The sequence below is a fragment of the Trachypithecus francoisi genome, unplaced genomic scaffold, assembly GCF_009764315.1.
Source record: "Trachypithecus francoisi isolate TF-2019V2 unplaced genomic scaffold, Tfra_2.0 Lachesis_group2, whole genome shotgun sequence".
NCBI classification, from domain to species: domain Eukaryota; kingdom Metazoa; phylum Chordata; class Mammalia; order Primates; family Cercopithecidae; genus Trachypithecus; species Trachypithecus francoisi.
The window spans coordinates 105,116,085-105,140,641 of record NW_022681465.1 but is presented as its reverse complement, the minus strand read 5'-3'; the positions used below and the strand labels follow the sequence as shown (position 1 = coordinate 105,140,641).

Genomic DNA, 24,557 nt, shown 5'->3' with positions numbered 1-24,557 from the left:
AAGCCTAGTGAAACTGGGATATTCCTTAGCACTAAATATTAACACGATGCCTGTAAATAAATATTTGTTGAATGAATGACTGTTTGATTGGCTAAATGAATGAAATCACAAATTCTCAGATAACTGTGGGTATGAAAACTGACATAACTATTTGAATATACATAATTTTAAAAAGTTACCATTTCCTCCTGATATTTCAGTATTTCCAAATATCCTCAGATAAAGAAATTGCAAGTCTTCCAACTTTATTTGGGATCTTATAGTGAACGCTTTCTAAAATTACTTATGAGATAAAGGGAAATTTGAGGATGCTTGTATATATCCTTGTTCATGTTGTGTTTTCAAAATCATGAGGAGAAACACTTCTGGGGACTTTCTTTCTGACAACACGTGCATCAGTGTCTCTATCTCCTTCTTCATTCTTTGTTCATTCTGCTAATGTTAACTTGCAGCTTCCTGATTTCAGACTCCTGCCCAAGCTGAGCTGTAAGCAGTGAGTAGCATCTGTGCTTGCAGAGTACCATAAAATCCTTTTAATATTCATTCAAAGGTGCAAGCCCTTGGATCACAAAGGTCCCTTCTTCTACTCCCTTCTTCATGCCCAGACATGTTCAGAGACTTGGCATCGTGCCCTAGAAGCAGAGCATATAGGCCAAACAAAACCTTCATTTTCATTGCTTCAAACAACGGTCAAATGTTGAATGTAATTACTTAGAACAAATTAAGAGTTTGGATCCAGGAGCCTTGGGGTACTCAAAAGATTATGAAAAACAGGGAGAAAAATGGTTCAAGATTCCCCTGAGCTGTGCAAGGCCACACCCCACAGAGGCCTTGTGTGATTCTGATAGACCCGAGTGAGCTTTTACCAAGCACACTCTTCAAGATCTTCAGGGCAGGAAAAAGTAGGCGCCTATATTCCATGTATGATGTGTTTTGGCAGGGCTACCTTCTCCTAAATATAACTGACTATTTCTTTTTTAAATGTGTGATTTATTTAATTCTTTTCCCTTTGCAGCAGCTTAGTTTTTTAAAGTAATGGAGAATGAAGAACGAATTGTTTCTTCATCGTCAACTTAAGACCAGTGGTCCCAGTAAAAAACAAGAAGATAGTATCAGTAAGAGATGGGAAAAGGCAAAGGCAGACTCCATGAATTTGAGCTTTTGTTGTACAAGCTGTCTGCTTCTTGGGTGTGCAAGAAGAGCAGAGCCTCAAGTAGACACTCCAAGAGATCTGTGAACTCATACAAGACACCAGCATGTCCCTTAACCCAGTGCTACTGAGCAGATGTGCAAATAAGAATTTGATAGAGATTCAAGTCACTTTTATTTAGGAGAGTTACTCGGAAGGAAATATCTACATGTTTCAGGAATATCATTCTCCTTAAGCAGTTTACTAAGGAATCATTACAAAAGCCAGCATTATATAGCCCTTCTCACATGCCAAGCACTGTTCTATGTACTTTACACATACTAGTTTATTTAATCCACAAAACAACCTTCCAGCCAAGTACTGTTACTATCCCCAACTACAGATTAGGAAATGAAGGCACTGAGATATTATAATACATGCCCCTCAAACACCCAGCTACTACAAATAAAAGCAGGGATTCAAGCTTGGTTTTATTTTTAACACAACTGTTAAAATAGTATGCAGACATAGGAAGACTGGAACTTAAATGGAGATTAATGAATGTCATTATCTCCAAGTGATAGGTTTGTGGCTCTTTTGTTTTTCTCTGTTTTCTATATTTCTACCATACATTGCTTTGAGAAAATCATAAGTGCTGTTTTAAATCCTGACCCTAAAATCTATAACCTACAATAGGCTGTGAAGATAACTGTCTTGAAAGGCCCTGGAGTAGAAACAACATAAGCAGTCTAGATCACTTGATTTCCTAATGACCAAACTTTATAGAGTAACACAAGGAAAGTGACTCAAATATGTTTCTCTCCAGTCCTGTAAGCAGCCAATAAACTGTCTACTCCTTGAAATGTCACTTGGGGCTGTATAAGGTGAAGGAGTCTCAAAGGAAGAATGAATTTCCCATCTATAACAAGCCTAATAGAGGAGCTCAATAATAACAGTGGCGCTTAGTACTTACAGGACAAACGCAGACTTTCACACAAAATTATCCATTAAAAATCATAATACAAAAGTCAATTGTATCTATATGTAGCAGCAGTGAACAACTGGAATTTGAAGTTAAAAATCATACTATATGGAGCCAGGTACCATGGCACCCACTTGCAGCCCCAGCTACTCAGGAGGCAGAGGCAGGAGGATGGCTTGAGCCCAGGAGTCAGAGGCTGCCGTGAACCATGTTGGCCTGTGAATAGCCACTGCACTCCAGCCTGGCAACTTAGCACAGGCCCACCTCTAAAAAAAATCGTACTATATAATCCAGCTTAATTCACAAAATACACATAAGGTGACACACATAATGGATGTAGGAAGCAACTGAAATGTTAAAATATGATCAAACCAATTTGGATGCAATCTTAAGAATACTCCTAAGGAGGCCAGGAGTGGTGGCTCACACCTGTAATCCCAGCACTTTGGGAGGTCTACGTGGGTGGATCACCTGAGGCAGGAGTTCGAGACCAGCTTGGTGAACATGAGGGAACCCCATCTCTAGTAAAAATACAAAAATTAGCCAGATGTGGTGGCAGGAGCTTGTAATCCCAGCTACTTGGGAGGCTGAGGCAGGAGAATTACTTGAATTTGGGAGGTGGAGGTTGTAGTGAGCCGAGATTGCACCACTGCACTCCAGCTTGGGCAACAGAGTGAGACTCTGTTTAAAAAAAAAGGAAAAAAAAAGAAGAAGAATACTCTCAAGCTTTATCATGATATCATGATGGATGTTTAACATAAACATAACCTTCTTTTAATGCACAAAGATAGAAGATAAAACCAAAATTTAGAAAACTATCGATTTAGACCACTTGTCTTCCCCAGACAAAAAAGTGATAACTGATTTATAAAATGCTGATAACTTCTTGTATTGATTGACTTGTCTTTTTCCTTATTCTTATTTCTTTAATAAACAGCCAGACTTTCCTCTCTCTCTCTTTTTAAAAATAAGAGGATTGGCCGGGCGCGGTGGCTCAAGCCTGTAATCCCAGCACTTTGGGAGGCCGAGACGGGTGGATCACGAGGTCAGGAGATCGAGACCATCCTGGCTAACACGGTGAAACCCCGTCTCTACTAAAAACACAAAAAACTAGCAGGGCGAGGTGGCGGGCGCCTGTAGTCCCAGCTACTCGGGAGGCTGAGGCAGGAGAATGGCGTAAACCTGGGAGGCGGAGCTTGCAGTGAGCTGAGATCCGGCCACTGCACTCCAGCCTGGGCGACAGAGCGAGACTCCGTCTCAAAAAAAAAAAAAAAAAAAAAAAAAAAGAGGATTGCTGATGGAAGCTGAGGTCTCATTTTCCTAGGTTTATATATCTGTGTTCTCACTGTTCTGAGGTTCTCAGATCCTCCTTTGGGAATGCAGTGCTTATTCCTCTAGCCTTTGGGGTGTGCTGGCAGCTCCCTCTGCAAAAGAGCGCCACCTTGCCCAAAGCCATGGTCCCTTCCCTGAGCAAGCCGCATTCAGCAACTGGGTGATGTAGCCCTATAAAAGCTTAGCCTTCTTGCCTTAAATGCGGACAACCCTGTGAGGCCATTTCAGCTCCAGAGGTCCCCATGGGGTCAGCCAAGTCTTGGCTGACACCACATTCCAGCTTAGCGTCTCCATCTGTCCACCCTGCTTTCCTCCCTTCCCCTTCAGGAGTGTTGATCGCAACATATGTGCTACTGGGAGGTGTGGTCCCTGGCTGGGCATCCACTTCCCAACACGAACTTGACACTATGGAAGAGGAGCACAAATCTTTGGTGGGCAGTTGGCCTTTCTGCCACACTGTGTCTCCAGTACACGCTTTGAAGTCCATCTAGCAAATAACATGGGGAAGGGAAGCTGTGCTGTCTTCCTTGCACAGATTCAGAAAGTGTTCTCACAAAACAAAGAGGGCACTTTTGGAATACCAGCAGGGAACATGTCTGAATTTGGGTGGGGCTTCAGGAGACCACAGGAGGCAGGATGGCAGCTGCTTAGCCTACTGTTTGTTCTAATCCCCTGAGCTGTCCTGTCCCTGGTACCATGATCGCATCGTGTTAATTAAATCATTCTCATTAATTCAGCCCAAGTGTAAATTAGGAAGGAATGAAGATAAATTAGGTTTGAAGGCAGCTAATACATTTAACCCCATGCTGCTTATTTTGCGGCCTAACAAAATAACATTGTTAAGGGAGATAACAAGCCCAAAGCCTTGGGCACAGCTTCTTAATAGCATTAAAAAACGAGACTTTGGTTTGATGTCACAAGACAGAGGCAAAGACCTGCTCCCAGGGGCCTACAGGACTGGCCTAATATCTTGTGTGAAGTGTTGGCTATTGTGTAATGTGGATACAGCGCAAGCAGCATTTCCTGACTTGTTTGTGACTCAGATATCTGCTATGTCTATGGCCGTCCAGTTTTGATGACAGCCCTGTTTAGAAGTTTCTTCCTGTACAGAATGAAGACTTGCTCAGCTTTTCTTTGTGTGAGTGGGGTGATAAGAGTTACCTTTAGGATTGGCTGAGAGATGCTGTGGGATTACACAGTTTGAGTTGCTATGATCATAAATTTGTTAACTTGCAAATCATTTTCAGCTGAGATAAACATTAAAAACTGCCCAACTGCCCGAAAACTAGTCATACATTGGCTCAAGCAAACCAGAGTACAGTTTGTAGGAGGTCATCAGTAGCACACATGATTTCCAAACTTGCAAGTTTAGTTCTTGTGACTTTCAGCAGGAAAATGTTTTCCAGATTTTAGAACTTACATAAGCTAACGTCTTTCCTCTTATGTTGCTTGTCTACCTGAGGCAGATGAAGCGAATGTATATGGTCACTCAATGCATTTCAAGATTTTCCAGTCTACAGCTTTTTTTCTTTCTTTTATTGAAGCATAGAAAATGACAACATTAGGTAGAAAAGATACAGGAAAGTGGCACCAGTGGATGGTGATGCAATGGCCAGAGGATTTCTTTCCTTTCTCAGCCCTGCCTGCTTGGCAAAGTTCTCTGCAAAGAGATCTGAACTTTGCTGTTCCCTTGGTTAAGGACATCCCGCAGTTTCCAGGCGGTAAAGATACACACCTGTCCCTAGTTCGGTCGCTTCCAGTGGCAAAATCTCCAACCAACCAGCTGAGCTATGTACCGAGTCCATTTCTAGGCAAGGGCATCTAGGTGCTGTTTTGGGTAGATTTGACTCACAAAGGAGGCAGACAGAGCAGGTCTAGGAGGTGTCTAAAAGGTAGAGGCGGGAGGACAGCTTGAGCCCAGGAGTTCGAGACCTGCCTGGGTAATACAGCGAGACCCCGTTCTCCACAAAAAGGAAAAAAAAAAAAAAGACAAAAAAAAAAAAAAAAGGTGCGTTGGTGGCTGCCTTGATGAGCTCCCACACACCTTGCCACAGGCTACAGAAATATGTTTTAAAAAGACATATGTGCAATAGTTACACATTTCCACCTCCCATCTTTTCAGCACCTATCTCTGGAGTCTACAGAGTTTCCATCTGTCTGGTCTTCGCCTCAGAACCTGGGTGCTGCTTGCCCGCCCTCTGTAACCTCGCAGCCCCCCTGACTCTCCATTCGCGGTTCTTGTCGTGAATTGATCCGGGCTGTGTCTGTGAAGCAGCCTCAAGCCGAGACTGACTGCATTAAAAATATATATATTGAAAGGTTCGTGGTGAGGCTGCCGAGTTAATGCTAACAAAGGACTTCAGAGGGCACTGTCTTTCTTTGTTTGCAAGGAGCGAAATTTCTCGGCACAAATACCAGGAGGGAACAAGGGTAAAGGAAAGTGAAATTAGAGTGAAGAACTGACAGTCTTGGTTTCAGCAGTCTGGACTCTGGAAGCGCCACGGTGGGTCCTCCTTAGCCAGTTTAAACCGCTCCTGCACCTAGTGTTTTAAAGCAAGCTGGGAGGCGAAGCGCGGGCGCTCGGGGACGCGGGGATCCGGGGACGGAATTAACTCTGTCGTGGGGCCCTCATTCTCGAGCTGCAGAGCTGGGACATTGTTGCTAAGTGACTACGAGCCAGGCAACTCACACCTCCCTGGGCCTCGGTTTCCCACCTGTAAAACAAGGGGGCTGGACCGGTCATCTATCCCGTTCATTTATAGACTTAATTCCAAACACCGAATAAAAAACAGACATTTTAGCTCCCAGTGGAAAGACAAGTCTCTAGTTGCAAAGATAAATGGGATTCGTAAAAGTGATCACCACGCGAGATTATTTTTCGAATCGCCTTCCTTTCTCCTGGCACGCGGGGCTATTAAACGTGTGTGTGTGCTGGGCCATTTATTTACTGAACTCCAAACTAACACCACCGAGCGGTAAAAAACAGGAGAGGGTGATGGAGGCTTTATCGCTAGGAGAGGAGGCGGCGTGGCTGCTGCTTTGAGGAGTTCACTTTGAATCAAGCGGCCGCGGCGATTGGCTGAAAAGCACGTGGTGCGCGCCCCGCAGGACTGCACCCCGGCTGCCGCTGCAGTCGCCTGGCTTAGGGCAGAGTCCAGCCGGGGGTGCCGCACCCGCTGGGGAATGAGGAGGGAGGACACATGGGAAATGCCTGGGGCTGCAGTCTCTTTGGCTCTCTGCCAGCAAGAAACTTAAAAGTCCAGGCTTGCTCAACCCAAGTGTCCCCAAAGCTTTCAGACTTTTGCCCTTCCATTGCCACTATCTCTCCCCACTCTGGGAGTCTTACCCAAGGAGCTATCTATGCGTGCCCAGGGCCTGTCCTGTGGATATCCAGCTCGCCCCTTTCTGCCCTTTTTAGAGCATCTCGCGGGCTCTGGCGTCACCGAGCGCACAACCCCGGGCTGCGCTCCCCTGAGGTGCGTCCCTCAGATCCGGGACTGTCCATTAACCAGGCTGGCTCAAAGAGGCGCAGACACACTCGAACCCGGGAAAACTTATTTTATTCTCGGTTACCGGGGTTGCAGCTGCCAGTGGCTGAGACAGCGCGTTCGCTTTGTCTCTCTGCAGTCCCCGCAGCCCCCCTCTCCCGCTTCCTCTCCCGATTAACTCCCCCGACACGCTCTTCCCCAGCTCCTCTCCTCCTCCCACTCCTTCTCCTCCTCTTCCTCCTCCTACACCACCGGCCGCGCTAATGCGCTTCCTCCCTCCCCCGGTGTCGGTCTCTTTGCATACGCGCCCCCTCCCCTCCCCGCCGCGCCACTTATAGCGGGGCGCACCGCGGCGGGGCGCAGACTGCTCTGGCAGCCGGAGAGGAGGCGGTGTGGCCGTGGCGCTGCGGAGACCGGGTCCAGACGCCTGGCGGCCGCCGGCGCACAAGGCGCTTTCTAGCTCCCTCCCCCGAGCGCACAGCCCGCCTCCTTCCGCAGCGCCTGCAGTGGCAGGCTTGCTCTCTCCTCCCGTGACGCGCTCGGGTAGACGCTCTGCTGGTCCTGGACGCCGGGTCAGCGGCGTGGGGACAAGAGGCAGAGGCGAACGCCAGCGGTAGCCAGTCCGCGAGCCATCGTTCGGGGCGCAGTCCTCTCCCCGGCTGGCGCTCCTTTCTCCGGGGCATTCGCCACCGCTTCCCGGGGCTGAGACGACCAGTTCGTCGTCTCCTTGCCCGTGACCGACGCTAGAACTCAGTTGTGCGTTGCGGCCAGTCGCCACTGCTGTAAGTTTTCCCCACTGCCCCGGACCTGTTGCAGGCGCTGCGGGCTTCAGGGGCTGCTTCGGCTGCAGGGGTGTGTTCGCTAGGGGTGAGCGTGCTCCGGGCAGCCGGCAGCTTCCACTTGAGGCCAAGGGGAGCTCTTCTAGGTGCGGAGACCACGGTGCCCGCCGCTGCCCTCCCACAGCAGGCAGGAGCCGGGCATCGCCAGAGAGGTCGACTGGCGGGGCAGTGTCCGGGGCGAGCCGCTGGGGAAGCGAGGAGCAGAGCTAAGGATACAGTCAGCCTCTCTCCTCCGCGGAAAGCAGCGCTTTCCTGGGGGTGAATGTCGCGTTGCGTCGCTCCCCGCAGCCTCCAGGGCGGAGCGCGCGGAATCGTTGGCCCACGTTGCATCCTTCCCGGCTCAGAGGAAAGTTGGGGCCACGCACAGACACCCTGAGTGCGGGCATGTTCACTGCGGCGGAAATGTCTATAGAGAATGAATGAAAACTGCTTTCTGAAAAACGAGTTTCTTGTTCTGTCGTGTTAACATTATTAGTTACAAAGGATAGGAATTGGTGGGCGGGAAGATGAAACATTGAATTTATCCACATGCAGTTTGGTGTCACACAGGCATGGCTAGCTTGTTAAATAGCGTTGCAAGTGTTAATAAAAAGACTCTGGCAAGAAGCTACTTTTGTTAACAAGATCTTTATAATGTTCTATTGTTACCGGTAATATAAATGCCCAGAAAAAAATCTGCCTAGTTTCTCTTTTGATTGGATTGAGATCAGGTTCAAAACCTGGAGAAGCGTGCGGGACGCTAAGCATTGGAGGCAGAGAGCCTGAATTAGGAGCATGAAGTGAACTGAAGTTACTGTAACTGAAGCCCTTTTGATGTTCACGGTAATAGCAGCCCTTTTCTCTGTCTTCTTTGTAGAGGCAGGTTAAGTATAAGTGTGCATTTTCTTGACCACTTAGTTGGTATGCAAATATGATTTCACTGGGGGCTTTAAAGTGCTGGAAAGATGATTCATTTTATTTTGAAGGTGTGTTCAGTGACTTGTATACATAGCTTCTGCTGATATTTTGAGGTTTGCACACTTTTAAACCAGAAAGCAAGTATTTCCCCTTGGGTTTCCAAGTTTACTTTTTATTTTAATCAAACATTGTTGCAAGAATGTTGATTGTGATTTTGGCTGTGACGTGCTTTTCCATCTGGATGGTATCCAAGATGACAGGCTAGGCTCTTCCTTCTGGCTTGTTGGGCCAGCCTGGAACATACAGGAGCATAAACACAGAATGCGGAGAGATGTAGATCCTATATCCTAAGGTCTTCTAAACAAATTGTTTTCTTAGGTGTAGGTCTGGTTGTGAATGTTGTTTTGCACCATCCTGAATCTAATGTTCAGGGAAACATGTTCTGGGCCCAGCATGATTCCAGCTCAATGTGGAAGCATTTTGGTGCCTGTGCACCTAGTTTCAGGGAACCTCATTCTTCCTTCAGTCAGGGCAGCGTTTGCTCTTAGCCTGAGAGGCAGTAGCTTCATAGGAATATGTAGACAGTCTATCCAGGTTTAGACTGAAAGTCTTCCTTCAAATACTTCAGACTGAATGTACTAATTAAAATAACAACTGCAGTGGTGGAGCATTGAGAATGCTAATGGATGTTTTAACCCTTTGGAAACCTGATGCATTCCCCTAGGTTCACATGGTCATTTTCCAGAACACTGGGCATTGGTTAGAATGGAGTAGACAGTAGACACTTAGCTTGAGGTGGGAGTGAGGCTGGCTCCTCACCATTTTTTATATCCCAAGTCACTGTGGAGATGACTGGGTGCTTTGTAAAGTTTTCCTAACACTGGAGCTCTAGGACTTTGTTGCTTCCTTTCTTCCACTAAGCCATGTTTACTCATCATAAAAAATTACATTCCAAAAAGGAAAGAAAACTAGTTGCATCACCTAATGGCATGAGGTATATGTGTCCTGCCCCTGCCTTTGTGGTTTTCTGTGCAGTCTCACAGTGGGGCTCACATCTGGTTGGGGAGGTGCAGGTTAGTATTTTAGCCCATGAATCTGTGGCAAGTCATTCATTTGCATTTATTAATAATTCTTAGAATGTAAATTTAAAAATATCTGAATGGTTAAAGGAAACAGAGTTTCAGCTGCGCTTTCAGGACTGGCTGTTCTGTGTCTGGAACAGATACTGTAATCAGCCACACAGTTTACCCTCTGGGGATAAACAACGGGATAAACAGCTTCCTTAGGAATCCTTGGACAGGCAGGTTCTTGAGGACTCCATTCCTTTGAAGTAACAGAGGGGTGGTATAAAAGAAAAGGATGAAGGCATGTGATTCAGTTTTTGAAGATGGATGACAAGCATTTCCTATGTCTCTACCCTACTGTTTTCTTACTGAAGAAAGCCAAAAGATAGCATTAGATTCTACTATAATTTCAATTTAGATACTGAGGAAAGCACTGTAGTCCGCAAATAAATTCTGGGGTGGCCCTAAATTAACAACAGCTGGCAAAATACACACACACACACACAAGTATTTTTTGATTTAAATAAAGCAGTGTTTGCATTTTGAACTCCCTCTATGCAGATGCCAGCATTTGCAGGTATATAGGAACAGTCCTGGTGATGCACTATTTAATCACAAGACAGGGGTGGATCTTTTGTTCTTGCAACTGGTTTTCCAAGACTTGATATAAAGCGGGAAGAACAGAAAACAGCAGTCATGAGTATGCTACTAAAACTATTATTTTTATGTGCCAAATCCTCACATTGGAAGCTGTCCAGAGCAAGACAGGTAGTTGGTGATTATGGCCAGAATTTATTCCATGCTTTGACTAAAGGCTTGCTGATCAATATATCGTTATTCAAATTGGGGTGCTTTTAGGACTCCTCAGTGGTAGAGCTGTGTGGTTAGAAATTAATCTTTAAGTTGGGATGCCGAGGTGGGAGGAGCAGGAGTTTGAGACCCTGTCTCTACAAAAAATACAAAAAATTATCTGTTTGGTGGTGCACACTTTTAGTGCCAGCTACTCAGAAGGCCAAGGCAGGATGATCACTTGAGTCCAGGAGTTCGAGGCTGCAGTGAACTGTGATTGCACCACTGCGCTCAAGCCTGGGTGACAGAGCGAGACTTGGTCTCAAAAATATGTATAAAATGAAATACATTATCTGTAACATTTAAATAAAGGTCTGATCGTTGCAGAAGTTGGCCTTACATTTCCCATTTACTGTATGTGCCGGGAGATTGGGTCTTACCAAAGGAATTCTTAATGGAATTAATTATTAGGTGTTTGTTTTACACATGGCTTTATGTTGCATGAGGCATGAAAGCCAGTGCCCATCCTGGCATTATGAGAGCAGGAGACGTGGCATTTTAAGTGGCCCGCAGTGAATCAGCTGGACTACGACAGGGAGCTGTGAGAATGAGACCTCACTCCTCTTGGCTTTTGCTGACTTATATTCTAAAAGACTTCAATGGCCTGAAAGTTGGCAATCAGGTTTTCCAAGATGAACCTGCTTTTTATGCAGTGATTTTTTTTTTTTTTAATGGCGCAGAGTTCAAATAGCTCAACAGTATTACAGTGAATATCTTTCCTTCTGGGTAGTTGTCTCTGGCTTTGTCCTGGAATGGCCATACACTATTCTAGAATAGTAGGTGGCATGGTCAACTACAAAGTTCTGTTTTTTGTCCCAAACCATTGTTGCTTTCGTTCTGCTCTTCTGAACATCAGGAACAGCATTTTCAATTTATTATTATTATTATTTTTAGGAGTGGAAACAAAATGTCAGTCAGCGTGCATGAGAACCGCAAGTCCAGGGCCAGCAGCGGCTCCATTAACATCTATCTGTTTCACAAGTCCTCGTACGCTGACAGCGTCCTTACTCACCTGAATCTTTTACGCCAGCAGCGTCTCTTCACTGACGTCCTTCTCCATGCCGGAAATAGGACCTTCCCTTGCCACCGGGCAGTGCTGGCTGCGTGCAGTCGCTACTTTGAGGCCATGTTCAGTGGTGGCCTGAAAGAGAGCCAGGACAGTGAGGTCAACTTCGACAATTCCATCCACCCAGAAGTCTTGGAGCTGCTGCTTGACTATGCGTACTCCTCCCGGGTCATCATCAATGAAGAAAATGCAGAATCGCTCCTGGAAGCTGGTGACATGCTGGAGTTTCAAGACATCCGGGATGCATGTGCAGAGTTCCTGGAAAAGAACCTGCATCCCACCAACTGCCTGGGCATGCTGCTGCTGTCTGACGCGCACCAGTGCACCAAGCTGTATGAACTATCTTGGAGAATGTGTCTCAGCAACTTCCAAACCATCAGGAAGAATGAAGATTTCCTCCAGCTGCCCCAGGACATGGTAGTGCAACTCTTGTCCAGTGAAGAGCTGGAGACAGAAGATGAAAGGCTTGTGTACGAGTCTGCAATTAACTGGATCAGCTATGACCTGAAGAAGCGCTATTGCTACCTCCCAGAACTGTTGCAGACAGTAAGGCTGGCACTTCTGCCAGCCATCTATCTCATGGAGAATGTGGCCATGGAGGAACTCATCACCAAGCAGAGAAAGAGTAAGGAAATTGTGGAAGAGGCCATCAGGTGCAAACTGAAAATCCTGCAGAATGACGGTGTGGTAACTAGCCTCTGTGCCCGACCTCGGAAAACTGGCCATGCCCTCTTCCTTCTGGGAGGACAGACTTTCATGTGTGACAAGTTGTATCTGGTAGACCAGAAGGCCAAAGAAATCATTCCCAAGGCTGACATTCCCAGCCCAAGAAAAGAGTTTAGTGCATGTGCGATTGGCTGCAAAGTATACATTACTGGGGGGCGGGGGTCTGAAAATGGGGTCTCGAAAGATGTCTGGGTTTATGATACCCTGCACGAGGAGTGGTCCAAAGCTGCCCCCATGCTGGTGGCCAGGTTTGGCCATGGCTCTGCTGAACTGAAGCACTGCCTATATGTGGTTGGGGGGCACACGGCCGCAACTGGCTGCCTCCCGGCCTCCCCCTCAGTCTCTCTAAAGCAGGTAGAACATTATGACCCCACAACCAACAAATGGACCATGGTGGCCCCACTCCGAGAAGGCGTTAGCAACGCCGCAGTAGTGAGTGCCAAACTCAAGTTGTTTGCTTTTGGAGGTACCAGTGTCAGTCATGACAAGCTCCCCAAAGTTCAGTGTTACGATCAGTGTGAAAACAGGTGGACTGTACCGGCCACCTGTCCCCAGCCCTGGCGTTACACAGCAGCAGCTGTGCTGGGGAACCAGATTTTTATTATGGGGGGTGATACAGAATTCTCTGCCTGCTCTGCTTATAAATTCAACAGTGAGACTTACCAGTGGACCAAGGTGGGAGATGTGACAGCAAAGCGCATGAGCTGCCATGCTGTGGCCTCCGGAAATAAACTCTACGTGGTTGGAGGATACTTTGGCATTCAGCGATGCAAGACTTTGGACTGCTACGATCCAACATTAGATGTGTGGAACAGCATCACCACCGTCCCGTACTCGCTGATTCCTACTGCATTTGTCAGCACCTGGAAACATCTGCCTTCTTAAATGCAGTACATGCTAAAGAGAGTGAGCACGAGGTAAGAAGTTTAGCTATAGATGTAAGTCTGCATATAATTAGGCTATTGCGTAAGTTCAGTACATGGGGTGAGATCTGATCCACAGAGACTGTACTGCAGAGGTACTACCAAAGCTGTAAAAATAAGAGAGCTGGTGCCCCTAGAACCTACCAACTTGTGTTGACCACAGCCTCAGCCCCCCATGGCATTAGCCAGTGGTTCTCAGCTTTTACTGAGCCTCAGAATCTCCCGAAGAGCTTTTTATTTATTTTATTATTATTATTTTTTGAGACGGAGTCTCGCTTTGTCACCCAAGCTGGAGTGCAGTGGCATGATTTTGGCTCACTGCAAGCTCTGCCTCCCGGGTTCACACCATTCTCCTGCCTCAGCCTCCTGAGTAGCTGGGATACAGGTGCCCATCACCATGCCCAGATAATTTTTTGTATTTTTAGTAGAGACGGGGTTTCACCATGTTAGCCAGGATAGTCTTGATCTCCTGACCTCATGATCTGCCCACCCCGGCCTCCCATAGTGCTGGGATTACAGGCGTTAGCCACCGCGCCCGACCCTGAAGAGCTTTTTAAAAACTGCCCATCCCAGAGACTTAGTTTCATTTGGTCTGGGGTGGGGTCCAAGCATCAGTATTTTTAGAAAGTTTCCGGATGATTCCAATGAACAACCAGGTTGAGAACCCCTGACCTCTGTTGAGAATGCCAGCTAATGTTGATTGAGCCTTCACTGTGTGCTTACAGCGGTGCCACGTGGTTTCCCAAGATCGTCTCATTCTATCCTCACAACAACTCTGTGGGGAATTATTACTAGCTTCGTTTTATAGATGAAAAAACTTCATGCATTAAGGAGGCTAAGCTGCCGAGTGAGCAGAGCTTAGTAAGTGGTGGAGCTGGTCAGGAAGTCAATGCAGGGGTCTGGCTCCAGGCATCAGCGCTGGAGCATCGTGTTGCACTGCCACTGAATAAACTTGAGCTTCACATCCATGACACCAATGTCATCCCAGGTGATACTTCATTTCTATTCAAATTTTGCTTCCTCAAACCCTTTGTGGAATGAATAGGGTTTAAAAAATGTATTGCCCAAATTCATTCCTAGTTTATTCTCTCCAAAATCGTTAGCTTATTTTAAATGTTTTCCTTAAAAAGTAGCACCCGTTAGGGCATTTATTACCTTTAAAGATAAATCTATATCTGTCTTTGTAAAAGGCTGCATGTACGTAGCAGAAATTTGTGCAGATAACACTGAGCCACCTAAACTTCCCAAACTATGGCCTTGCAGACTTAATCAGTCAGGCTGCCCCTATTGTCAAGGCTATTGTCAAAGTTGTGTTTCTGTGTCATATATCTGAGTACATAATAGTTGTCTGTGTATTTAAGAGTATATAATACTCTTGGCTCAGATAATTAATAGGCCTACACAGTTCAGAGTTCGCAAAGCTCATGGCTGCTTTGCTGCTAAGCATTCTTAGTATTGGCCCCAGGAATTGCTTAGGCGTGTGTAAGTATAACCCAGCGCACACAGAATGTGTTGATTTGTTTTGGTGATTCATGGGCTTATTACTAATAATAAGAGAAGAAAGTAACTGCTTTGGAGGAACTACAATGAAAACAAACTCATTTACTTGGGAACTTTTGGCTCTGTTTTCCCTTGTACATTTCACACCTTTGAAGGGGACTTCAAAGGGAGAAAAGGAGATCTAGGCCTAGTGGCAAGCTAAGCACAGAGGGGTTTCATCTCATTGGTCTTTTCTTTCCCCATCCCTTACAACTCGCTTAGAAACATCATTAAACTTGGCCTTACTCTCACATTTCAGCTTGCTATTTGTTTTTTTTGTTTGTTTTTTTTTGAGACAGAGTCTTATTCTATTGCCCAGACTGGGGTGCAATGGCGAGATCTCAGCTTGCTGCAACCTCCACCTCCTGGGTTCAAGCGATTCTCCTGCCTCAGCCTTCCAAGTGGCTGGGATTGCAGCACCCACCACCACACCTGGCTTTTTTGTATTTTTAGTAGAGATGGGGTTTCACCGTGCTGGTACAGCTGGTCTTCAACTCCTGACCTCAAGTGATCCACCCACCTCAGCCTCCCAAAGTGCTGGGATTACAGGCGTAAGCCACCGCGCACAGCCTTCAGCTTGCTATTTTTTTCACTTCTTCAGTTATCGCTTCCACCCTTCATACAGTTATCAGAGTTCTGAGTTATGTCATGCTTTCCTGGAATGAAACTCCTTCAAAACAGCAGGAACAGTCAGACACCTCCTCTGGGGAGCAACAGGGCTAATAACGTCCCACACCAAACTGGTTTTTTGTAGCCTTGCTGGCATCTCAGTAATCTTGAATAAACAAATGCTCTGAAAGTGGTTATTTCATTTGAGATATGAATGCATGACTCACCTCTAAAGCAGGTTTAAAGAACCTCCTAGGCAAAAGCATCAATTAACAGCACACTTAGTTGGGTGTTAGTCCAGAACTGACTATATTTGCACAGAAGAGCCATAAAAGTTGCTACCAGGGTGGTGGTACATAATGACAATGGGCAGGCTGGCTGGCATCCTTGGAACAAGATAAGGAAATTGAGGCAGAAAGAGGAGAGAAGCCACATGTATATTCTGGCCCAGGTTTTAAGTTCTAGACCTTTCTGAGTTTTAGATTGCTTCTCTGTCAAATGAGTGGTTTGATCTATAATTCCCCGTGATCTGTCCTAACTCAGACTTGGGTCAATTGATAGGGGAATTAAAAGAGGTGAAAATACCTAGCCCAGTGATTGGCATGTAGTAAGTGTTCAATATTCAGTTTAGACCCTAACTTACTGTGAGATAATGGCAGTAGAATTAGCTTTGTGTGTGGTAGGAAAATGAGATTTCTTTGGCTTTTATCTGCTTGTTATCTTTAGACTTCATTTTTGGTTCCTCCTTTTTCAGCCCAGAGTGAACATGTTGGCAAACACTTGACTTCACCCTACCCTGGGTGTTTGAACTGAATCATACCCTTCCGGTCCCTGGGAAACAGAGCAAGTAAAGTGTTAATTTATACGTGAAATAACATCCTCTTCATCCTTGGTGCTACCAGGGAGAGAGTCAAACACATAAAAACTAAATTTGACAGGGCCAAGTTTGCTGCTTTTAAAGAGCAGCATAAGCGCCTGATCAAAGCCACTCTTTGAATTTCCGACAGGGAGAATGTTGGCTAAAATTTCTAAAGTTTACTACACAAGATAGTGCTAAAACATTTAAGAGGGGGTTGGAGTGCCCTAAAGTGCTGGGTAGGTAGGTCTCAGTCCCAAACTGCAAATTCCTCTGCCCTCCAAATGTAGGTGTTAACTGAGTTAATACAGTGTTTAACAGAAAGTTTCCCTAGGTCTTAAAGCTCATCCACCAAGGAGGTTTCATCTGCCTCCTGCTGCTCTGTCAGTGGGTGGGAAGGGCAGAGAGGAAATTACTTTGATTATCCTCTGTTTTCATGGTGCCCGTGTGGCCTCAACCTAACTTAGGCTTTGGTTTGCTTTGTTTCTTCTCTAGATTTTTTTTTTTTTTTGGTGTGTGTCCTTTTTTATTTTCCTGTTTGAATATGCAATTTTGGGGGGTGGTGTGTATTCCTTTTTTCCTGTTTGAATATGCGATGTCTTGAAATTTTATATTATTACAAGATACATTCTTTTGGCCTAATGTTGACATATAGGTTACAAGGAAGTGGAGGTGGGGCAATGACACCATAGTCTAAGGAATGCCTTGAAAGCTTGAATCACTGTTAGGAAACAGCCTAAAGAAACAAGTCATGAAATGAATCAGGCTTCTGAACACACAAAAGCAAAGTGGGAAGAATTCGATGCAAGTCATGAGTGGCTCTTCCAGAATTCCCTTTGTCTGTACTTACAGTTACAGCAACAAGGATACAAAAGCCCTCTGCAGAATTTCCCCAGATGAAATGAGAAATAAATAAATGGGAAGGGTGAGCAGTGTGAGGAAACGCAAGCTCTATGAAATGTGCAGGCTTTGTGGTTATGACACTGTGAACTGATATTTACACTTGATGTTGGTAGATTCTGTAGCACTGGTATGCCGTAACTGCTGGCATCTAAGTGTGGACTAATGAACTTTGAGAATAAACTCCAACCTTGGGCTGTTGAGGCCTGATACATTGTCATGTGAAAGGAAGCGAGACTGATTTCTGCCATAATAGATAGCAGAGATGCGTTTAAATACGAGGATTAGTATGTCTGCCTCCGAGATGGTAAAGTTAATTTGGAATCTTTCATGGTACATGGGCCAAGGAGGGTTTGCAGAGGAATCTCCCTTCTTTTCACCCTTTAGTGATCACTTTACAGTGGCTCTGTTTAACCACAGAAAGAAATTTTATGAATGTTGGAAGCAGAAGATGGCAACTCATAATAGCATCTAGACATATAGGTTTGGATTTGAACGTATATATACACTTAGGAAAGAAGTGAAGGTCCTTCTTTAGACACCACTGTTTTTGTCAGGCCAGCCATCTGCATGGATGCGTACATGCACACTTGTGCATTTAAGGCAAGCACTTTAAATATCTTTGCACAGTTCCTACTGAACATGTAAGACCTTTGGAAGCAATATTGTCCAGCTCCATACCTAGTTTAATTTTTAAAATTTTGTGGCTAAAAAGAAAAATCTTAACTATGGCATCATACAAATCCTTCATGCTTTTTTGTTTTGTTTTTTTCGTCTGTTTCAGCTCACTCCATCACTCGATGCGATCATACGAGATTTCTACTTTGGAGAGGCCAAGTTTAATGAAGAGAAAAAAAGAAAAAGAAGTTAAAAGATGTTGCAAGACACGAATAAAATCTGCTGCACCTTGTAAATGCTCTAACTGGACATGAAGGAAGGGGGCGGGCGGGGGTGGGATTTTTGGTGCAAGTAGCACATGGTTTAAATATGAACGAACAAACCTGTGATCTAGTCCTTGTCTTGTAATTGTGGATTAATGTCAATGTTAATCAGCCCCCTCAAAGGGAGAGAAAAGCTGGACCTTTTCCCTTGCTGTACCATATTCAGCATTTGATTTCCATGGGCTCCACCATTTATGTGTAAAATTTGAAATGGTTGTCACCTCTCTGAGGAGAGAGCTTGAAGCCTCCACACCAGCTGCTGCTGGAGAGTCAAAGCCCAACTGTGGGTCCAAGAGGGAAGCTGGCTGGGCTGGCTGAAGAATGAGGACCACTGGACTCTCCGTTAATCTCTAAGGGGTCTGCTCCCCAGGAACGTTTCCGAACAATGGGGACTTTGTTGGTAGCCATTTGGTAGATGTTCTTTTCTATTTATAAGTGACTTTAAACTTTTCCTTGGCTGTTAAGAAGTTTGTTATAGATTTAGCTATTTATTGTTCGATGCCTGCATGCTGAAACAATGCCTACAGCTGTCTTCACATGTATGGACGTGTGTGAATGGTTGTATGTTTTGCACATTTTGTGGCTGTTGAGATGTGCTTTGCTGCACAAACATGAAAACTTTTGAGTTACAATTTGGAGTATAACTGGAGGGTGGGTTGGGGAGGGGTGGATTTTAAAAACGTCAAGACAGGGAAGGATGACAAAATGGAAATTTAAATGACATCCTAGAGGTAGAAAAACCGTGGAGATCACTTTTCTTAGACTCACCAAATTTTAATGGGATTTCATGGGGTTTGGTTGTGCTGATGGGGTAAGGGGAGGCTTCTTTCTGCCCTTCTCCCGACTCCCATCTGATTTACCTAATTCAGTCTCAGCTGCTGAAATTTGGAAAGGACCAAATTGCTTTACAGTTTTTTTCTTTGTGTAATATCTTGAAATCCTGGAAAATTCTATGGGATAGTTCTGTATATAGGACACAGGTAAAGGCATTGTCCAAAGTTTATTTATTTATTTATTACCTTATGAGACTGCTTTGCCACAACCACAGTTAATGGGAAAAACGGAAGTATCACAGATGGAAATTAACTCACCAGATTTCTTGACCCGAACTCCTTCTTTTCTTGCTATATGATTTAGCAAGTTCTAGAAGGTCTCCAAGACAATAATTACATTGGCACAATGTATACTTCAGTGCTCACCCTTAGGCAGATCTCTTTTTAAAAAACTCTTTGGTGCACAAGTAACACATTTGGCCACAAAACACCAAAGAATTGTAAGCAGTGGCCCCTATTGAGAAGTTTTCCGGCAGAGTTGGAAATCAGTTGTGAATACATTCTTTGCTAGTTGGAGTGCTCGTTTACTAAGCATGTGCCGTCGTAGGTATTAGTGCTAGTCTCAAATAGGTGCTTCCCCCGAGGTGCGGGGGAAGACCAAAGTTTGCAACTTGAACTGCTTTCGTCCACGTTTCTCACCTTGCTGTATTTTAGAAAATAGGGGTTAAGACTGATAACAACCTTTTACATTGTGACCGTGTTTGCATTGTCTAATGACAGATAAATCCTTAACATTTCTCTCCACCTTAGTACTTTAGACTAATTGTGCTTGTCCGTCCATGCCATGAATGAGTGGGCTGTAGTTGGGCCAAAATAAATGAGCTGTTGGAAGAAAAGAATCACAGTACTTTCCAGCAGTCAGTCCCTGGTTCCTAGATGTGTTCTAAGCAATGCAAATGTCTAATTGTCCCCCAGTGGGCATAGTCAGTGTCGTTTATATTGTAGCAGTTACAGCTCTGTAGTTTATGATGCAAATCTGCCAAGAGAGATGTATGTGTCACTGCATGGCTTCTGAAAGCAGGATGAATTTTCTGCAGCTGTTTCAAAGTTGGGGTCTGTCCTTGAATCCTCTATTAATTACTGTGTGTGAGCCAGAGGGAGCTGTGGTAAGGGTTAGGCCCCCAGCCTGCAGGGAACTTTCTGGACTCCTGCCCTTTGAATTGATATAGGCATTTGGTCTCACTACTTGACCATTCTCACCCTGTGAAACGTCCCACACTTTGAAGCAAATACAATTCACAGCACAGTACACACAAAAACCTTGGCATAAGACAGAGAAGGTTCTTCTTATTTTGTGGGCTGGTTGCTGTAGAAACACATAACAAAGGGCAGCCCTCCACTTCTGGTATAATTGTGTAGCCGCTTTTCTCTGGGCTTGACACCTGTCTTGAATAAGAGTGATTAGAGCCGCATAATGTCCCTCTCTTGGCTATTGACCATGTGGTTCACGTACAAAACTGTGTAAGTTGAAGGAAAATGTTCATGTTCATATGTACTTGTTTGCTATGACTACATTTTGAGGTTTTGTAAAACTGTTATTTTTTTTTTCACAATGTGAAACTGAAGGTCAATAAATTATTAGAGATTTTCTCTTCATTATGTGTGTGGGTCTTTATTTGAATAAGACACAATTTGAGGCATTGTAAACTTGTGCCTTTTCTCGTTTGTCCAAAGAAGGATCGTTTCAGATATTCTGAACGTGTTTTATTTTACCATTTAGTGATATTTACAAAGGTAATTTTGCATACTAAGTAAAACTTTTGTTGACCATTAGAGTATCTCTTTAAGTAAAACAAAATCCCTCATTTATGGGTTATTCGCAGCTGGGAATATAACAAGTCACATGCCATGCGATATTAAGACAGAGTACTTTATGTTAGAATGAATTTAGTTTTTTGAAATCCTCACGTGGGTTATATTTTGACAGAAAGCTGTTAGAGAAGGAGCTGGAGTTCAATCCTCTTTTCATCTGCTGACATCTGCTTTAGAAATCATTTAAAGTGGAAATATATGCATATTATTTCTGTACCACAACAGAAAAGCACAAGTTTAACCCCTCATGGACACCTAGTTTCTTCCAAGCTGATGGCTGTCCTAGCTGGCTCTGCAAAAGGCCAGTTGAAGCCTCCTGCCCCCATCTCATGATGGCTTCATGTCACACTGAGATGCTCCTTTATCGCTCAGGTTGGAACCCTTATTGTGTGCAGAGCAAGGTTGGGCATAACTTTTCTGGGTAGAAAATAAATATTACCTAATTGGGAACGCTAGGAGAGCTCACAAGTAGGCATAATGCAATTACAGCCTTTGGACTTTGACCAAGATGCCAGAGCAGATGCCTTGGGTTTGACAGGAGGCTCATTCGGTTCTGTGCTGTGTGAAGCTGGTCTAGAGCCAAGCCTTTGGGGACCAGTGTCAGCCCTCAGATTCCAAGTGCATGATGTTGAAGACCCCTGGAAACCCTGTTGATGACACCATATGGATGATACTAAATGACAGGGAAGAAAGGCAGGTTAGGAGTTGACGGATGGGATTTAGGCTCAGGAAAAGTCTTGATGTTAATCCCTAGATGGGTTGAGAGTGGTTCCTATAGAAATGATCGTGAACAGACATTTCATTCTCTAGAGTTGTTTCTCTTTATCATCTCAGTTGGAACATGTAGACAGATTAAAAAGATACTTCAAATTCTTCATTTTCATTCATTTGGAAATTTGATTTCATTTAGATAGATCACACCAAACAGTGCCTATGGTAATACAAATCTGGCCACAGTAGGGAAACGGGTTGGAGGTCAGCAGTCCAGGGCCAGGACAGCACCCCTACGAGGCCATCAGGCCTCATGCTTACAGGATGGCAGCTGCACCTTATGGCATCACATCTGCTTTTCAAAAGTGAGGGCAGACAAAGGGGAAAGGGCTCAGGCCAGAGGACATTCTCCCTTTTTCTTGGAATAGTAATAGTTTACCCAAAAGGCTCACCAGGAGACCTACACTTACCTCTCAGCGGCCAGAACTGGGACACGTGAACTTCCCAAGATAAAAGAGAGCCTGGGGAGGGCAGTACTTTTATCTGGCACATTGCCACCCCATAGCAATGTGATTTAATTAGTAAGGAACAAAGGGAGAGCAGACGTTGGAGGGGGAACTACACAGATGATTCTCTGTAGTAGGTAGGCTTATCTATTACAGCAATAGTTCCCAGCCTTTTTGGCACCAGGGACCGGTTTTGTGGAAGACAGCTTTTCCATGGATGAAGACTGGGCCCAGAGGCGGCACGGATGTTTTTGGGATGAAACTGTTTCACCTCAGATCATCAGGCATCAGATCAAGCTTGTCCAACCTGCCACCCAGGACGACTTTGAATGTAGTCCAATACAAATTAATAAACTTTCTTAAATTATTTGTGATTTGTTTTAGCTCATTAGCTATTATTAGTGTATTTTATGTGTGGCCCAAGACAATTCTTCTTCCACTGTAGCCCAGGGAAACCAAAAGATTGGCCATTCCTACATTAGATTTTCATAAGGAGTACGAAACCTAGATCCCTCACATGTGCAGCTCACAATAGGGTTCGAGCTCCTGTGAGAATCTACTGCCCGCGCTTCCCCGGCTCCGCTGATCTGACAGGAGGCGGAGCTCGGGCAATAATGCTCACTCGCCCAAGGCTCACTCCTGCTGTGCCGCCCACTTCCTAACAGACCACAGGCACTGGTCCGTGGCTCAGGGGCTAGGGACCCCTGTACTACAGGGAATCATCAAAGAGTCATTGTAAACTATAGCCGCATTCATTGAGTGATGAGCTGAGATTGTGCTAAGGACCTGCTTTACAATTATCTCATTTAATCCTCATGACAAATTGAGGTGAATATAGGGAGATTTCTTAATATCTCTGAGCCATAGATCCTCTGCCTGTAAAATAAGCATGACTAACATTCCTTCTAATAGAAAAATATAATAATATAAGAAATTTAAGAGCAAGTACCAGGTTCAGTGCCTGGCACATAGTAGGTCTTCAGTAATTTTTAGTTGTCATTTTAAAACTTTATGGGGAGAGATACACACATAAAAATTTGAGTGCTTATGCTGTGCCAGGGACTGTGTTAAGGGTTTGCATGCCTCTCATCTTGCTCATCCCCGCTGGCAACCCTGTGAGAGCAGGTGCTATTATTACTCTCATTTTGGAGATGAAGAAACAGGTCTTGAGAGATTATATAAATTGCCCAAGGGAGTGGTGGAGGTGGAGTTCAAGGCACACTCTGACCTGTTCCTCCAGGTCCAGGAATGTAGAGGAAGGTGATTCACAGGGCTGAGCCTGACTGTGAGAAATCCAGGGCTGCCCTGCGTTCCACTGTGTCGGGAACACCGACTCTGTGAGGTGGTCTGAGGAGACCTGCATCTGGTGAGCCCCGCCCTGGACATGAGGACTGAAGAAGCCAATGGAAAGAGTTGATTGAGACTCAAAATGTTCCTTGACAGCCAGTTTCAGAAGATAAGGTTGTAGAGAATTGAAAAATAAATGGGGGCTCTTGGGTGGTTGTTCCACTTGATCACTCATTGAGCTGTACATGGATGCTTTTTGTGCTCTTTTGTTTGTAAAATGTTTATTGATTGAGTGATTGAATATACCTGTGGATCATGGCCAGACCATGTATAAAAATGGAACTTTGACCCCCAGTCTGCAGCAACCAGCCTGGGAAACCCATACATTGTCTGCAGTGATCAGCCCAGGAAGCCAGCCTGCTCTCTGTAAGTCAGACCTGTAGGAAGTTAGACCACTATCTCTGGCAACTGGTTTAGAAAGCCAGATCATAACCCCTGTATTATTTGCAGACAGCCCCAAATGGCCAGGACTTGATTAATAACTGACTACTTACTTGATTTTCATCCTTGCTTCTAACTAAGGACCAGCCAGAGAAAGCCAAACATGCACCCCTACCCAGACACCACAGGATGCCCACTTCTGGTTGGCCCACTTGCAGCTTCCCCATGCCAACAGGCTCCAATCAAACCTGAAGACATCCCTTTCTTCACCACAATGAAACTTTCCCTTTTCTCTGTCTTCCTTTGAGTCTCTGCCAAAATGCAAGTGACAGTGGCTGACTCCCTTGCTGTATAGCAAGCTCTGAATAAACAGTCTTTGCTTGTTCACATTTGGCTGGTCATTGTTTATTTCCACAGACAAATGTTTGCTCAATAAAATAATTAAATGTTTCAATAAAAAGGCTCACAAAAATGAAGTGGGGACCAACATTCTGGGTTCTAGGCAAGCTGGATTTTCAGAAGGTTGCTGTTATCCTCCTGACTGAGTAAATGAAATGTACACATGCATATAGCATGAGAAAAATGGATTTTGAGTTAATGGGGTTGAGATTAGGGCGTCTGGTTTGCAAAAGGAGAACAGTCGCTTTGTTTGGGAATATTTTGAATAAAGTGAGAACACTTAAATAAGTTTTATAGCCATATTCATGGTGCGCATGAATGTACGAATAAATGCAAAAACTTAGCAGTTAATTCCTGGTCTTGCCTGTCACAAATCTTAAGTGCTTTGCCTGTCTGACACATACTCAGACTAAGCCATCTGTCCTGAA

General features: G+C 44.8%; 1 protein-coding gene and 1 long non-coding RNA gene across 2 annotated transcripts; both read left to right on the top strand.

The window, feature by feature from the left end:
• The first annotated feature begins 6,592 nt into the window (after positions 1-6,592).
• On the top strand, positions 6,593-20,569 carry ENC1 (ectodermal-neural cortex 1). The gene is made up of 3 exons (XM_033179867.1): positions 6,593-7,713; positions 11,475-13,289; positions 17,984-20,569. The coding sequence occupies exon 2, from the start codon at positions 11,488-11,490 to the stop codon at positions 13,255-13,257; it is 1,770 nt and encodes a 589-aa protein (XP_033035758.1). The 5' UTR covers positions 6,593-7,713; positions 11,475-11,487; the 3' UTR covers positions 13,258-13,289; positions 17,984-20,569.
• Positions 20,570-23,214: 2,645 nt separating this feature from the next.
• Positions 23,215-24,180, top strand: LOC117065258. Its single transcript, XR_004429866.1, has 3 exons — positions 23,215-23,463; positions 23,645-23,715; positions 23,872-24,180. It is a non-coding gene; the product is annotated as an uncharacterized LOC117065258 (long non-coding RNA).
• The last annotated feature ends 377 nt before the right edge of the window (positions 24,181-24,557 follow it).